Here is a 16,690-nt window from a genome sequence, read left to right on the forward strand (position 1 = left end):
CTTTCGCGGGTAGCAGTGTATAATCACGACAGGGCTTCTTCCGTGAAATACTTGCGGCTTGGCAGCTGATATTTCTGGTCAACTGTACCTAGCAGCTTTTTAAAGCCTGGCTTTCGTACTGTACAGATTGTACCATATCTTTCGCCATGGTCACTGCATCCGTTATCTCCTTCCACCTCAAACGTTTCTTGTCATAAGGGATTACATTTGAAAAGGATGCGACTATGGTAGTTTGTCTTTTAGCAGACGTTTTGGGAATCGAGCGAATGGAATCGGCATTCCTCGCATTCCACCACACGTTTCAGTTGCAGGTGATGGAAGAGGTTAGTTGTACTGCTGCTTTTCTTGGCAATTGTCTTTCGACACATTTTGCACAGGCCATTTGTTTCCTGAACATCAGATAACCACTTCCATATCCTCACGAGAGGCTGAGCTGGCTTTCACACTTTCCGTTTTGGTGGAAGTTTTACCGCCGCTACACTTCTCCAGCGTGGTTACAATTTGTGAAAGGCTGTCTAGGGTTGTAATTGGTGGATAACCTCTGTGCACGTGTTGCATACAATTGGGACATGATTCGGCATTGGGCTGGCAGAGAAGAGACAGTGAGATGCTGCATTTGTAAAACATTACATCGTTATAACAGAAACTCGATTCTTGCGATACAGAGCTAAAACATAAACTTGAATATGTCTTAAAAACTACATTTCTCGCCCAGCCCTAATTCAAAGGCCGTTTTCTCAAAAGTGAGTTTACAAGTTGATCAACTTTTAAAACAGAATTACTTTCCCATTTTGGAGCTCTCTACTTTTTTCCAATGTAAAAAAAACACAATTTCAAATGTTGCTACATAAGACCCAATCCAGGTTGTGAGTCACAAATGACAAAAATGTAAATGTAAATATTGGGTTTTATTACTGTCACAAAGCTTGTTTTTTCCTTTCCCGCCAGAAAATAGTTGTTTCGTTGTACTTTTCTGTCAGTGTTGGACTATGGTGTTACTATTTACTGTATTTGCTTAAGCTCTCAAACTTGTTTTACGCTAACAGTCCTAAAAATGAACCGAGCATGTAAAAAAAGGTCCTTTCAATAATCAGCCTTCTGGTCTTAGAATTCCCTCCAATCCAACCTTAAATTCCAGGACCTGGTGTCCCTGGAGCAGTTCAAATAGATGAACAGGTTCTTGAGACCCAATGTCACTAGTTTGTGTTGCCTTATGTAAGGAAGCATGTTGTTTTCTTCAAACACACCACACACATGCCTGCTCGCACACACACACATCTACTGTTTGTTTTCTGTTGTATTTGTGCTGATGCCCGTGTCTTACATTGTTTTATTTTTAATCCCCCGTCCCCACAGGAGGGCTTTTGCCTCGTGCCAAGCCATCATTGTAAATAAGACTGTTCTTAATTGACTGGCCTGGTTAAATAAATAAAAAAGAATACTGAAGGTCTATTGTTTCAGAGGTACAAATTCAACATATTTTAAACAACCTTTGTCTATGTTGAAAATTGGTTAGATTATGATATGATCCTGTGGTTGAAATTGCAACCTCAAAACAACTGTTTATGTTGATGACTCTTTGTAAATCCAATGTATTTTACACATAGATTCCACGTCACAATACGTTGAAAAATGACTGTATGTTGAAACAACACCTAGTGGGAGGGAGCTGAGTCTGTCTAGATGGGGCCTAGAGGGCCTTATCCAGATGGTTTATCCACGTGCTTTACGGGGATTACCCAACAAAATGCCCACTCTTCCCAGAAAGGAGGGGGCACCAAAACATTTTGCTTTAAGATTAACAGACTATTTATTTTCTGAGGCAAGGTTTTTCACAGAAAGTGTTCCTCTTAAAACCAGCAAAATTCCAACAAGTCCAGGGACTGTGGCACTTTTGTCTGCCAGTGCAATTTGCTCCACTCATAAAAAAAACCCATCTGTAGTCTTTTATTTCTCCCACACTCTGGTATATACCTTTTTAATGGCTTTTGGAGCGGAAGTGAACTCTGGAACCTCAAAGAACTTTGGGTGCATTTGTAAACAACAATTGTTCCGTCGCAGCTGTAAACAGCTAGCTAGCTAACTGGTCCTTCTGTGGCTCAGTTGGTAGAGCATGGCGCTTGTAACGCCAGGGTAGTGGGTTCGATTCCCGGGACCACCCATACGTAGAATGTATGCACACATGACTGTAAGTCGCTTTGGATAAAAGCGTCAGCTAAATGGCATATATTATTTATTATTATTATTATTATTATTATTATTACTAACTTAGCATAGTTGTTTTCTTAAGTGTATTTTAAGGTGAGATGGTACTTTACGTCTGGGGACGAATCTATTTTAGAATAGAAAAGTTCATAGGTTTCCCAAAGAAGCATCGCAGCGCGCCGTATTGCCTGCATGGACAGTAATGGGTAAGTTGTGGCAGCTCAGTTATACTGTCGGAGGCATAGGAGGTGAAAGGGGTGTGACTGTAGCAGAGGTGAGCTGCAAGTGAGTTCTAGTAGCCACTGTGATGTCATCCCCCTGAGACTTCAAGTAGTGTCTCCTCCTGTCTATCATGAATGTATCTATATTTTAATACTTTAAGCATCTCAGCTGCGGGAGGATCTCCCCATGCAATTTTGCCCTGATTTGCTTCATTCTGCTACACTCACTATCATCCTTCTCCAGTGGTTGGCATGCTAGGTACAAGTGTCATTTGATTAAGGTTTGCATCCCGGCCCGGTCAGCCATACAGGGATGGAACTCATACATGACATGGCTACTCTGCAGCCCATGTAAAAGTGAACATTTACTGTGGTCACTCTACAGGGTATTTTTTCTCTTGCCTCCACTATCTGTGCTCTACCCTTTTGGTCACAGTAGTGATATTATTTATGGGATGCATGTCCAATGCAGACATATGATGGGATTGGTATTAGCATTGTGGGCATGTCCAATGCACTTGTATATGTGGCTTGTACATTGTTTACATTTTGTTCATTTGTTTCTTTAATTTGAAATGATACTATTAGAAATAGGAAAAGTACTCACACATCTGAGAACTTATGTGTGTGGGAATCATTTGTTAACAACTTGAAAGAAAATAAAAGACTGATACTGGCAAGATCAGTGTGTGTGGGTTTTTCTTTTTTATTAGACAATTAATGAGGCTAACCATGTTGAAGGATACCAGGTTTGACTTCTACAGCTACTGTACATGCCCCCATGAATTGGATTAGTGCAAGCCCTCTCCTTGTAATGAAGGTAGACCTTAAGGTTGACATGCACAGGAGAGAGACATTATTAGCAGTAATACAACGTGTGGGCCTAATCCTGAATGCTGATTGGTTAAAACCGCATACCAGCCGGTGTCTATTCCACAAGTTACCACCAGCTAAATCTATGACGTTACAATGCCTATTTACTCTGTTCCATCTGACTGCACAATCCACTGTCTCATCAGCCAAGCAATTTAAAAACTTGATCTCCACTATAAAAAGCATGTAGACATTATCTCACTTTTATTTTAGACTAACATTGCCATTTTCAACTGTGGAGATTTGTATAAACCTTGCTGTCTGTCTCTCCGACATTTGCAACATTGTTTCAATATTCAAATTCGATCTCCAGCTGTCCCATCGTATTGAACGTGTCGGGAGTTGGGACGAGACAGACAGGCAGGCAGCGTTTCTCAAACAGACAAAATCATGAATAAGCTGGCATTATTTTTATGGATATACAGTTGAAGTCAGTAGTTTACATACACTTAGGTTGGAGTCATTAAAACTCATTTTTCAACCACTCCACAAATTTCTTTGTGGAGTTTTGGCCAGTCGGTTAGGATATCTATCTTGTGCATGACACAAGTAATTTTTCCAACAATTGTTTACAGACAGTCTTATAATTCACTGTATCACAATTCCAGTGAGTCAGAAGTTTACATACACTAACTTGACAGGGCCTTTAAGGAGCTTGGACAATTCCAGAAAATATCTCCTGAAGGTACCACGTTCATCTGTACAAACAATAGTAGACAAGCATAAACACCATGGGACCACGCAGCCGTCATACCACTCAGGAAGGAGACGCGTTCCGTCTCCGAGAGATGAACGTACTTTGGTGCGAAAAGTGCAAATCAATCCCAGAACAACAGCAAAGGATCTTGTGAAGATGCTGGAGGAAACAGGTACAAAATTATCTATATCCACAGTAAAACGAGTCCTATATCAACATAACCTGAAAGGCCGCTCAGAAAGGAAGAAGCCACTGCTCCAAAACCGCCATAAAAAAAAGTCAGACTATGGTTTGCAACTGCACATGGGGACAAAGATCGTACTTTTTGGGGAAATGTCCCTCTGGTCTGAGGAAACAAAAATAGAACTGTTTGACCATAATGCCCATCGTTATGTTTGGAGGAAAAAAGGCATGTGCGAGCAAGGAGGCCTACAAACCTGATTAAGTTACACCAGCTCTGTCAGGAGGAATGGACCAAAATTCACCCAACTTATTGTGGGAAGCTTGTGGAAGGCTATCTGAAACATTTGACCTAAGTTTAAATTGTTTAAGGCAATGCTACCAAATACTAATTGAGTGTATGTAAACTTCTAACCCACTGGGAATGTGATTAAAGAAATAAAAGCTGAAATAAGCCATTTTCACATTCTTAAAATAAAGTGGTGATCCTAACTGACCTAAAACAGGGAAGTTTTACTAGGATTAAATGTCAGGAATTGTGAAAAACTGTGTTTAAATGTATTTGGCTAGGGTGTATATAAACTTCGACTTCAACTTTATACAAAGAAATGTCAATTGAAAAAGGTCAATTCAGCTAGTTTGCAGTCTTTCCAGCTTCAGTTTGAAGTGTTTGTGTTAGTGTTGTTGGCTAGCTCCTTTGAACAACAGTGTCCTGATGAGTGAGCACATTTTCTGTGCCAGGCAAAATCGCACCTCATTTGCTCAATGTTATGGATGTATCCAAATAAATGTCTCTAGAAACAGTTTAAACAAATGCAAATGCATCTACTTTGCTGTTGCTCTGACTGCCCTTGTATATGTGACTTAGTTAGCCATAGTTGGCTAGCTAACAAGCAAGGGTTCAGAATGTTGCCAGCCAGTATGACAATTGAACATTTAGAACGAGCGGCTGGGTCGCGTCCATAGATACAGAACAAAAAGACTGAACAACCGGGTTGCATTCTGTCGGCTTGGGTAGCAACCCTAGATTTGTATCGAGACTATATCTTGTGGAAGGATGAAATAGTATTAAGAAATTCATCAAAATAACATTTTTAATTAAAATATGTCAATCATTATTTTAATATGTTTGTAACCCGTTGTAAAAAAAAAATGGATAATGCCCTCGAAGCCGGTGTTTGGAGGATATATTGGCACTGTTTGCCGGCCCTCAAGTTCATCTCAGGCCTAACAACACCCGTGCCAATATATCCTCCAAACACCGGCTTCGAGGGCATTAACACTTAAATATCACGATCATGAGGGTGTGCAGAAAGGAATATTTTATGGTTAATTAGACTTAATTTCAAAATAATAAAGTTGACATAAAGTTGCAATTTGTTTGCTTCATGTTATGTATCATCCTGGTGCAATTAATATGCAGTTTGACATTATCACCACAAGGCGCTAGCATTTGTGTAGTCTAGCGTTACAACATGTAAACAAACCACTAGCTAGGTCTCATAACGTGAGGTCCATAATTCATGCCTAGCACAAGTTAGTGGTTCATATATACCTTGGTAAAACACCTAGGCAATACACCTGGCTAAAATATAGTTGCGTTATGGAGGAAGCAAACAAAGAGCTAGGAGAAACAGATTGGTGAACGCAGAGAGAGTTTGATAGTGGGCTAATTACTGCTGCTGGCTAACTTTTGACGGAAACAATGTGGCCCTCAAACATTGTACTCGTATGCAATTAATTTAGTTGCATCTAACATTAGCTGGCTAACAAGGTAAGTTCATCTTTCTCTACCTTCATATCACACTAGCTCTGTGGTTATTTGCTGTGCTAGCCATATGTAACACCACCAGAACAAAGAGATAATTAACGGGAAATAAACATTGTCTGATTATTTTATTTAGTGGATCTGATAGCAAAAGTCAATGTGTGTATATAACTAACGTAAACTCACTCACAAAACTAATGCGTGATAGTGAGAAGGAGAGATGTTGTGTGGGAAAATTGCTTTTATTCACTCGATCTGTCCAACTTATCACCTTATCGCCTCTAAAATTCTATAAAGAGTTTATATAATGTGTCATTATTACACCTATTTGAAGGCTTGTGTCGAATTTGAATTGGGTTTTTAGGGCGGTGCTAAAGTGATCTTAGAAGTAAACAGTGGCTTTGAGAATGATGATTGCATGCAATGATGATGCAAAAAATGACTAGGTATTTACTAGGTATTTACCCCCGTCACTGTCCATTTCTTGTTTTTAAAGGATGAGAGAAATGCTACACCTGGCGGAGAGAGATTGTAAGACAGAAATAGTTGCTTTATGCGTGCTGTACTTTACGGCATAACACGTCACGATGTAACGGAGGGTCAGTTTTTTCAACTTTTCTCCAATACTATAGAGCCATTACCATGTCGATCAACGCTTGAATAGAAAGTCGCTTGAACACAGTCGCTAGTCACATTAGTTTTCTTTGTAGTCTCATTTGAATGTTGGGGATGCGCACATTTGTACGGAATGGGGTGAGTTCACGTTAGTTTGTTCTGTTTTTTGGTTGGATGTGCTAGCTAGCCAACTTTATATTACATGTTTTATTTAACCTTTATTTAGCTTGGCAATTCAGTTAAGAACAAATTCTTATTTACAATGACGGCCTAGGAACAGTGGGTTAACTGCCTTGTTCAGCTACAGAACGACAGATTTTTACCTTGTCAGCTCAGGTATTCAATCTAGCAACCATTCGGTTACTGGCCCAACGCTCTAACCACTAGGCTACCTGCCACCCCAACTAGCTAGCTAGCAATTATGGGGCTCTTTAGCGCCGGATGTTTACTGGAGAACCTCTAGTGGGTACATATAGAACTTGTTATGTTTTTTACATTTGAAAAGGTCTATACTAAATGAAAGTGAAGGGTCAGTTTGCATGGCAACACTTGTTTTTGTAGAGAAAAACTATTTGTATCCTTTTCATTGCCACATTTTTTGTACTTTTTATTAATAGATGTGATAAACCCTGAGGCCACTACAAATGTAATATTACAGAGGATGTATTTGTATAAAAGGGTGTCATGGTTAATGTTGTTTTAAATACTTCTATGTGCACATGTGTGTTTGTGTGTTTGTGTGCATGCATGCATGTATGTATGTATATGTGTGCCTGTAAACTGTGTAAGTCACTCACCCAGAGATAGCCTTGAGGTAGCGAGGTGCTCGCTGCAGAGAAGCCCAGCAAAGCACACTGCACCGGATTGTGAAGGGCAGCTTCAAGCTGTAAGGGATACAAAACAAATATTAAGTAACCATAAATATTACATGTTGTTTTGTTCATTTAGATAATTCAATATGCATCATCCCCATATGGTTGAGCTACTGTTGCTCTTATAGTGGGAGACTGATCTATATCTGTCTCAGCTTATAGAGGTTAGTAGGAGGATTAGACTCATCCATGACATACTGTAGGCCCGTTTCTCAGTGGTGTGGGGTCAGTTCACGTGTTCCATTATCAACAAGTGTTACCATGTCCAGCAGCTCTAAGTTGTCAACCGACGTGTTTTTAGATTTAAATAACCAGCTGTCTAAAAAAGCCACTCATTTCCTATTGGTAACATCATTTCAAGCAGTGCTCACAGCACAGTAGTTCTCCTACTGACAAACTGACAGTACCACATTGGGAAATTGCACCAGGCATCGGAAATTGATTGGGACCCACTGTTTCGAAAGTCGAAATAAACAAATACACAGATGTAGGCTTTTCATTTGTCAATCGTAATAGTGACCTCCTGTTACGAAGGCCTTTCATGACTGTCTAATAGTTAGATTGTGCTAAAATAACTGGCCAGAGTTTGAAGAATGGTCTCCATAGCTCTTACGGTTATAATGGAAACCCTGCGTTTCACTGCTGTCTAGATATATCCTACCAACTGCCCACAGCCCTTTGTAGCTTGTTTCCCAACACCCCATCAAATTGCGCCCTCACAAGTGAAAGACCACAGCTAGTACCTGGGACCAGCAGAGCACTTACAGACAATCTGTTTTCCGTTACTCCTGAGTGAAGCTTTTTTGGGGGGTGTATGAATAGATGTTGAAAGAGACACTTCAGCATCAACACATTTTCTATTCCCTAAAAGGTTGTAAAGTTATAGTATACATGGGGAAAAAAGGAGGAGTGTGACATGAAATGGCTCCTACCTGAGATTTCCTGAGGGTCTAGAGTAGACAATAACAGACCAGTCCAGAGTTGGAGCAGTATGAATGGCTGCAATGAAAAGCCAATGACTGGCTTAGAATAGGACAGCTCTCAGATCCATGAGTCAGTTGTAAAAGTATAGAAATAGACATCCAGAGAATAATAGCAACAACAGCTGTCTTCGGCTTGGAGGCTTTCAGTGTTGGCCAATGAATTGCTGCTTCTATCCCTCAGTGTCCTCATGAGACACAGCACTGTGAGCATTTATTTATTTTTAATTTAACCTTTATTTTAACAGGGAAGACATGAGACCTAGGTCTCCTTTGCAAATGACCATCTGTCCAGGCACGCAGCCTCCCTGACCAACACCATGGCCGTGAGGGAATGTTTATTATTATGTATGTGTGTAAGTGGTGATGCTGGGCCATGTGGCAGACGGGACATCTAATTGTGTGGTGCTAGGGTGGGGATAAGGCTCAGCCGGGTCAGCTATGGATGATGCACGCCTTTTACTGTTGTCCCCAAGGCAGCAAACATAAATCATGGATAATTTATAACATTAATTTGCTAAGTCCCTCCCTCTCTCCCTGGCAGGGTCTGTTTGTAAACACAAACACATCCCCAGAAAAATTATGTCGGCCAGATGACTGCTTCTGCCCATCTGTCCTCCACACTCCCTCTGTCTCTCTACATCTATTCACATTTATCATGCAGATGCACTGTCTCTCTCCATCATTTTTTTGCTCTCCCTCACCCTTTGTCTTCTGTCTCTGCTTAAAGAGCCCATGTGAGCTATTTCTCTCTCATTCTGTCTCTCCCTCTCTCTCCCTCTCTGCTAGCCATCCCTTAAGAGGAGTGAGCTGTTTTTTGATTGGTAATTAAACAGCAGTCATAATAGGGCCCCATATGGAAGCCCCGAGGTTAGGAGGAAGAGGCTGGTAGCTGAACCAGAGGGACAGCAGCAGTAGCGATGGGATGCTGGTGGTTTTGTGGGCTGCAGACGGTGGGTTTTATCAGTCACCGGAGACAGCTAGCCTTCGCGGGCAATCTTCACAGACGGCAATTGCTTTGTCTGTTAGCACTCTCTGGAGAAAGTCTGCTAATACTAAAGGGATCCCTACTCTATCAGAACTGTCCCTCTATATATACCCTTCCTGTCCCAGGTATACTGTATATATACACATGTAGCTAGGACCTCGACCGAATGGAATTAAATGCTCCCAGCAAGATAGATTGCCCACCGCTGAAGTGTACACTCGATAATATAAATCACAAATCAAAATACCTTAAAAATAATGCTGTTAGGTGTAAACAAATCAAGCTGTATAAACACCAGTTCAACCTAAAATCAGCATTGAAAGGTACAGAGGCCACGTGGGGTTTTGATCGATGCACACGCCATTGAGGTTGCCAATACTGATAAGGTAGCAGTGAGGAACCATTTAAAAATCATTGTGATACAAGATTCCGCTAAGGCAATTGTCAATCAGAAGAGGAGATCCAAGTTGGAGGGAGGCAGGTAAGCCAGATCGAATGGGATATTTGATGGAGGACTTTGGGGAATGCGGGAAAGAGGGGGGTTATTTTTTTATTTTAAACTTTATTTAACTAGGCAAGTCAGTTAAGAACAAATTCTTATTTACAATTGCGGCCTAGGAACAGTGGGTTAACTGCTTGTTCAGGGGCAGAACGACAAATGTTTACCTTGTCAGCTCTGGGATTCAATCTAGCTCTAACCACTAGGCTACCTAGTGATCAGCAGGTGATCAGCAGGTGAGCTAATTGAGGTTTGTTGATGGAATGAGAGGGCGGTCTCCCAGCTGTAGGTTCCCATTGACCCAACTCCCGACACTGGGTTCGTCCCATCCATTACCCCAAGGGGGCGCCAGCCCATATGCCACCTCTAGGTGGCCACTATGGTTAGTGTAGGCCATAGCCTGCATTGCAGCATGCTGGAAGACAGGGGAAGGAGCTATAGCCGTAGATATTCCTACACACATCATCAGGGACTGGCCTCCCACCTATGATAGTCACCATTCATGTTTTAGCTTGCATCAATGGCAGCCAGAAAGTAATATGCATTAGCACCTGCAGTCAAATCCAAAAACCTGGCCTTTGACTGAAGGTATTGTCACTGGTAACAGTCCACAACAGAACCATGTTTTATACTATTTATACAGTTGGCATGTGTTGTCAGGCTTTTGTCTCTGGTTGCACAAGGGAGGGATGACTTACTGAGGGAAACACAGGTGGACGTGTTATGTTCCTGTGCATCTGCTGTGAAATCTATGCTCCACTGTGTCTAAATTTACCACACATTAGATGTGTGACGATCGCTGTGCGCACTTCTACGAGGCACATGCACCGAACCCACTGGAGGTTTGTAACATTATCAATGAGTAGTCACACTGCAGCAAGCAGGCATTGCATTGTGTGGCTCCATTCTTTCTTGTGTAATGGATTCTCTTTATTGGATAGTGTGCTGTATTACCAATTGTGGTATTCATTCTGGAGTGTGATTCCTGAGCTTACAGTTTGGGCCTGCCCAGCAGAGAATTGTGAGTTTGTTTGCAGATGTATTATATTTTAAGCTCAGTATTACAATGACAAAACCGGCCAAGACAAAGCAACCCAATGGAGTTAGGTATAATACACCCAAGGCAACGCTCCTCCCATCACCTCCCTTCCCCTCTCCTGGTCAAATCCACATAGCAACAATCTATCACACGCACTAACAGGCACTAATAGAAAACATCTGCTGTTTATTAACTGATAATTGACTGGCTCCGGCACTCGTACCCAATTGCATTTAATCAATAGAGTAGCAGTCAGTTAAAGCCCACACACAGTCAAGTGTCAGTATGTGCAGAGACACTCTCTTAGACAGCTTCCAGTCTAAGGAGCACATGGCACTGCCACCAACGGGACAGCCCTGTGTTTGCTTCTTAGTTGTTGTTCAATATCCTCCAGTGAATCTAACCCAGAAGGATGGCTGGATCAAAGTTAAGACACTCTGCTCATGTTATCATTTCATGATCTGGATGTCATCCAGTGACTTAAATGAAATGAGCGTCAACCACCTTCTGTGCTTGCAGCCCTCCACTACTCAGAATGTTCAAAGTTATTGAAAGACTAAGATGAAACCATCTGCAGCAGTAGGAATGGATTGAATAGGGTGCAGCTGCTTTCTGTTTTTAACTCTTGTCGTGAAGCTAAGCTCACAGTGTGGTTAAAGTTCTGGGATAAACATACGGATATCAGCTTATTATTAAGCCTGGCCAGGGATGTCTTCAATTTAATAAGCATTGTCTGTAAAGTAAAGATTCGGTATCTCCATTGGCTGTTCCACAGATCAGGCAATAAGTGGAATGAAGTGGAAGAATAGTTTTGCATACATCTGCTCTGAGCATGGCCTGACATTGTCAGGAAATCACAAACTGATATTCGTGACTCAACACAGATTTGTCTGTTCCACGTGTCCTTCTCAGCTGCTCGCTGAGCAATAGCAACATGTCCGCCTCCCTCCATCTATCCCTGCCAGGTACCTATCTGTATTAGGCCCAGTTGTGCTAGGCTATGGTGATCTCTGCCCACCTATAAGATTCCACAACCACAACTCTGTCTCGACAGGGGTCCTGGATGGCACCAAACGGGAGGCACAGGGTGTGTGGCAGAGGCTGTTTAATCCTCCTGATCAGATGGCATGGAACTCAGAACAAAGGGTCCTCTGGTACCCACTGAGACAAAAACAGGGGGACGTGGACTCAGTTGCCAGGCCGTCTCTACATAGGATCAAGGAGTAATATCTTGGGTTTCAAATTTCCCCTGCCATCCTTGGAACCCATTCTATTGTGGCCAGATTGGCTCAACAATACAGGAATTCAATGCAAAGTCTCTCAAAAATATTAATCAGTTTTCTGCTTTTGTAAGTTAAGACTTGATTCATTTGCTCACCCACTTTTCTGGACAGTAAGAAAATCAAGCCAACTTCTGGCAACAGGGAAGAACTATTACATTATAGAATATGAACACGGTAGTCAATTAGCCACTATGTGCTCAAAAGAGGGTGCCCTCTCGTTTTGTCTTACAGTTTTCTAGATGTAGGTAGCTAGTGTTCTTGTAAGACCTGGCAGTGGGCCATGTATTGTTCAGGTAGAGGAGAGACTGACAGAGTAATTAGTAGAGAAGAACAGAGAGAAGGAGAGAACAAACCGTGAGAAAGACAGAACAAACCAACAGAATAAACACACAGGAACACTGGAACATTCAGAAGAGGGTGGGATGCAGAACTCGTTTGCTTTCTCTTCACTGATGCATGGATTTCATATTCTGACACATTAGAGTATCCTTTTATATCATACAAAAGGAGGAATATTTACATCAGCGGGCTAACATTTAGCCCATCTACTGTGTTCCCCTCCTGGTTGTACAATTTGTCTGTGCACTATCTTGACAGGAACAGAGTGAAGTAAGACACTGTTGGAGGGGGGTGGAGGACAGGAGCGGCACTCCCCTCTCCAAGGCATTGCTAGAGAACGTATTATTTACAGTAATTAGTATGTTAACTGTCACAACGACGGATCAGCCCCTTTGCAGATGACCTCGCAGTCAAGCAGTGCAATGGCTCAGGATGCCCCTGCATCTGAAGACTAGCACCACACTGCCCTCTGTTGGTATGGAGAGCAGTAGAAAAGAGAAAATAAGACATGGATGGAAGCCAGACTGAAGGAGCTTTAAGCAAGGAAAAACAGAGGGTTGTGAAAACCATTTAAATACCATGGTAATCACACAAACAACTCATAATGATGTCGACATAATTCAGAGGCCTGAAAGGATGATAATGTAAAGCACGTGATTAATCCTGTCTTCATACATATTTAATTACCATAATTTTGGTATTTTTCAAATACAACTCATACTTCATCAGTGCTTTCTGAGTTTACCTCTGAAGTCCCTACAGATCGGCACAGCAGTAACACTACTCACAGGAGAGATAGCCTTCTGCTGTGTAGATTGGTCTGAGGTGGGCTGAGTTTGTGCTGACTATCACCATCAATATAAAACATTATCTTGGCTCAATACGCTTGGCATCTGATAGTCTTTAGTGCTGACATAAAGAGATCCACAAAGATGAGAGCTTGGCCACTGTCTACACTACACCTTGGTGAAGATGTTGGAATAGACAATTCACAGTGAGTTGTTTTCTCTAAATGACAGAAGTTTGCCCTGACCCTGTAGTGAGTGGTTCTTTGATGAGGAGTATTAAGCAGTATGAGATTGTGTGCTGTCACTGTGTCCCCGCGATGGTGACAAGGTGGACTGAAGCAGTTTTTCTTTTGCTGAGCCCAGCAACCCCGCAGCATTGACCAGGAGGCCTGGCCGTATCAGTCCAAGCGACACGTCGGCTGTGATCCAGCTAGCACAGAGAAATCAGATTGACACTTCCTCCTGCATTCCTATAATCCTCCCTCCGAGGGCCTGTCGCCTTGCCCCGTTTGAACTGTGGGGATGAGCAGCGGCAGTCTGTTTGTGTGGAGAGATCAGTTCTCCTCTGATGCTGGGTGACACGCCAGGAGAGAGGAGAATGAGATGAATAAACAAGCAGCAGATTAGGGCTGTTTGAAATGAACCCTCCTTCACCAAAAATCTATAGCCCTCCTAATGAATCACACCACTCCTGTGAGACAGGGGAGCTGGGGAGGTTACGGCTTTAGCAATTAATAAAGCAAAGCCTTGATGAGAGCTGGGGAACATGGCTGTGGGGACAGTGTGTACTTTCCAAACAGACAGGCTCAGGCACTTTTGCACCCTGCTGTTTGTGTGTTTGTGTTTGCCAGAGGGATAGCGCTGCAGACTAGAAAGGGAGCCTGCTACGCCCCAGCGGATCTGTGTCAAGAAAGAGCTTTTAATCCATGCTGTGGCATCTGTTCCCCACAAATCAGAGAGGAGGATGATATCTGCTGCTCAGAAAAGAAAAGAACGACCTTCATGAAGAAACGAGGAAGAGAGCGATTGCATAAGGTGTCATCTTGATGACTTTACCCAAAACCATGTTGGGGAGAGAGAGAGAAATCAACAGACGGATGTTGCATCATCAGGGAAAAGGCTTTCTCCCTTTCCATTTTTCTCCCTCTTTTTTGATCCATATTTCATGGGCACGTCGTCTACAGTGTGGTGAGCAACACACACACAGCCTTCCAATCAAGACACCTTTGTCACCAACGCCATAACAGCTTTAAGTCAGTATTGTCGTAAATCAGCAGTTCTTTCAAACCCAACAAAGCTATAAATAGACTCCAACACTTACAGCCTGAGACCAGTGATGATGGCCCCTCTACAAACTCCTCTCCAGCACTGAATCACTCCTTTAGGGCCAGTCGTAGAACACGCCACTGCCTCCTCTCTTATCCCCACCATCAGCAGGAAAGATGGATGAGACGGAGAGCGGGAGGGACATGCACAGCAAGCAGCACAAACACGCACAACAAGTCCAGCGCAGAGACCCCAGTGACCATGTTTAATGTTTCTCCACTGCACAGCGACCCCAGTGACCATGTTCAATGTTTATCCACTGCACAGAGACCCCAGTGACCATGTTTAATGTTTCTCCACTGCACAGAGACCCCAGTGACCATGTTTAATGTTTCTCCACTGCACAGAGACCCCAGTGACCATGTGTAATGTTTCTCCACTGCACAGAGACCCCAGTGACCATGTTCAATGTTTCTCCACTGCACAGAGACCCCAGTGACCATGTTTAATGTTTCTCCACTGCACAGAGACCCCAGTGACCATGTTTAATGTTTCTCCACTGCACAGAGACCCCAGTGACCATGTTTAATGTTTCTCCACTGCACAGAGACCCCAGTGACCATGTTCAATGTTTCTCCACTGCACAGAGACCCCAGTGACCATGTTCAATGTTTCTCCACTGCACAGAGACCCCAGTGACCATGTTTAATGTTTCTCCACTGCACAGAGACCCCAGTGACCATGTTCAATGTTTCTCCACTGCCTTCAATGAAGGGAACAAAGGAGATGGTCTCGCCATGACGTCTGTTTAATGGATTTTAAAACCAAATAACAGTGACCTTGCTTAGCCAGGCTAGTGATCTCTGTGAACTAATTGAGTGTATTAGGCCGAGATGCAAGCCAGCCTGTCTCTGTTCCGAGACACAGGAGATAATCCTCTTTAAAAAAGTGAAAAAGGAGGCTAACATGATGCAGCCCAAACCCTTTTTCCAGCTTGTCATTCTCCACTTCAAAGCCTTCATGATGAAATCCCCAAAAGTAGTATAAGAGCTCTACTGCTGCATACCAGCCATCACCAGCTTCTTTCCTTCTCCTAATGCCTCATAAACGGAATATGGTAACATTTATTTTCTTTGTGGTCTTGGATCTGTGAGAGCCCTATGAGGGGCTGAGGATGTGGCCTTTTCAGTCTGGAGGATACGTGGAGGGTTTCTGCTGTGTAAAGACAGGTTCATCACAGACACGCACACACACACACACACACACACACACGCAGGCTCACTTACACACACATACAAAGTTCTCAATGGAGCTGCTATATGATACACTAAACCACTCATCTGCTCTAGGATAGTGGGGATCATCATCATTGCATCCGCTCCATTAGTCCGGCCTTGGAGCGTCTGAGTGTGACATATGCTAGATGGAATGGAAATGGGTGGCCTTGGAAACACAGCAGACCACATCCCTGTGACATTCAGGTGCCTACTCAGAATGGAGATTGGAGGAGAGTGAAGTGGTGGAAGGAGAGCTGGGCCCTGTCTGGGGGATTCAAGCTGAGCACCACAGACTGTAAGCCAACTAAAATTATTTTACCAGCCAGCACTTAGACACAGGCAGCAGCCTACGGCCAGCTCCTTGGGCATTTTGAAACAGCCATCTCTTTCACCCCTCAGTATTAGTTAAATGAACATCAAGTTCACATGGGGTAGAGGTATGGTGTCCTAATAACATAATATATATAATATATTCTACAAAGACCTGATTTCAACATACAGTAGAGTTTAAAGTTTGAGGAATTGCATGGTTGAGAGATTATAATTAATTTCAAGCACAACAAAGGGCTACAGGATGTGCTACATTAGCGATAACAGCTTTTGCTTATGTGCCTCAGAAGTGGGGCAAACCATGCCTGATAGACTGGGTCTCGTAAGTGTGTGAGTGTGTGTCAGTCAATCCCTACTGATCTCACTCAACAGAGACTTGTGATAAGGGTTATCTCCGGTGCCTAACGAATCTGCCCAGTAGCCCGCTCCACCTCCCAGTGAGTCCAGAGCGCACAGCAGTGATCAGTTGG

General features: G+C 42.8%; 1 protein-coding gene across 4 annotated transcripts in view; it reads right to left on the reverse strand.

The window, feature by feature from the left end:
• arhgef10la (Rho guanine nucleotide exchange factor (GEF) 10-like a) overlaps nt 1-16,690 on the reverse strand; it is a 114,247-nt gene that overhangs the window by 31,701 nt on the left and 65,856 nt on the right. For all 4 annotated transcript variants that reach the window (XM_052526820.1, XM_052526818.1, XM_052526819.1 and 1 more), the window contains one exon: nt 7,357-7,443. In XM_052526820.1, coding sequence (XP_052382780.1) covers nt 7,357-7,443 — 87 coding nt within the window. The remainder of the gene's footprint in view (nt 1-7,356; nt 7,444-16,690) is intronic.

Source organism: Oncorhynchus keta, chromosome 10 (assembly GCF_023373465.1).
Source record: "Oncorhynchus keta strain PuntledgeMale-10-30-2019 chromosome 10, Oket_V2, whole genome shotgun sequence".
Lineage (NCBI taxonomy): Eukaryota > Metazoa > Chordata > Actinopteri > Salmoniformes > Salmonidae > Oncorhynchus > Oncorhynchus keta.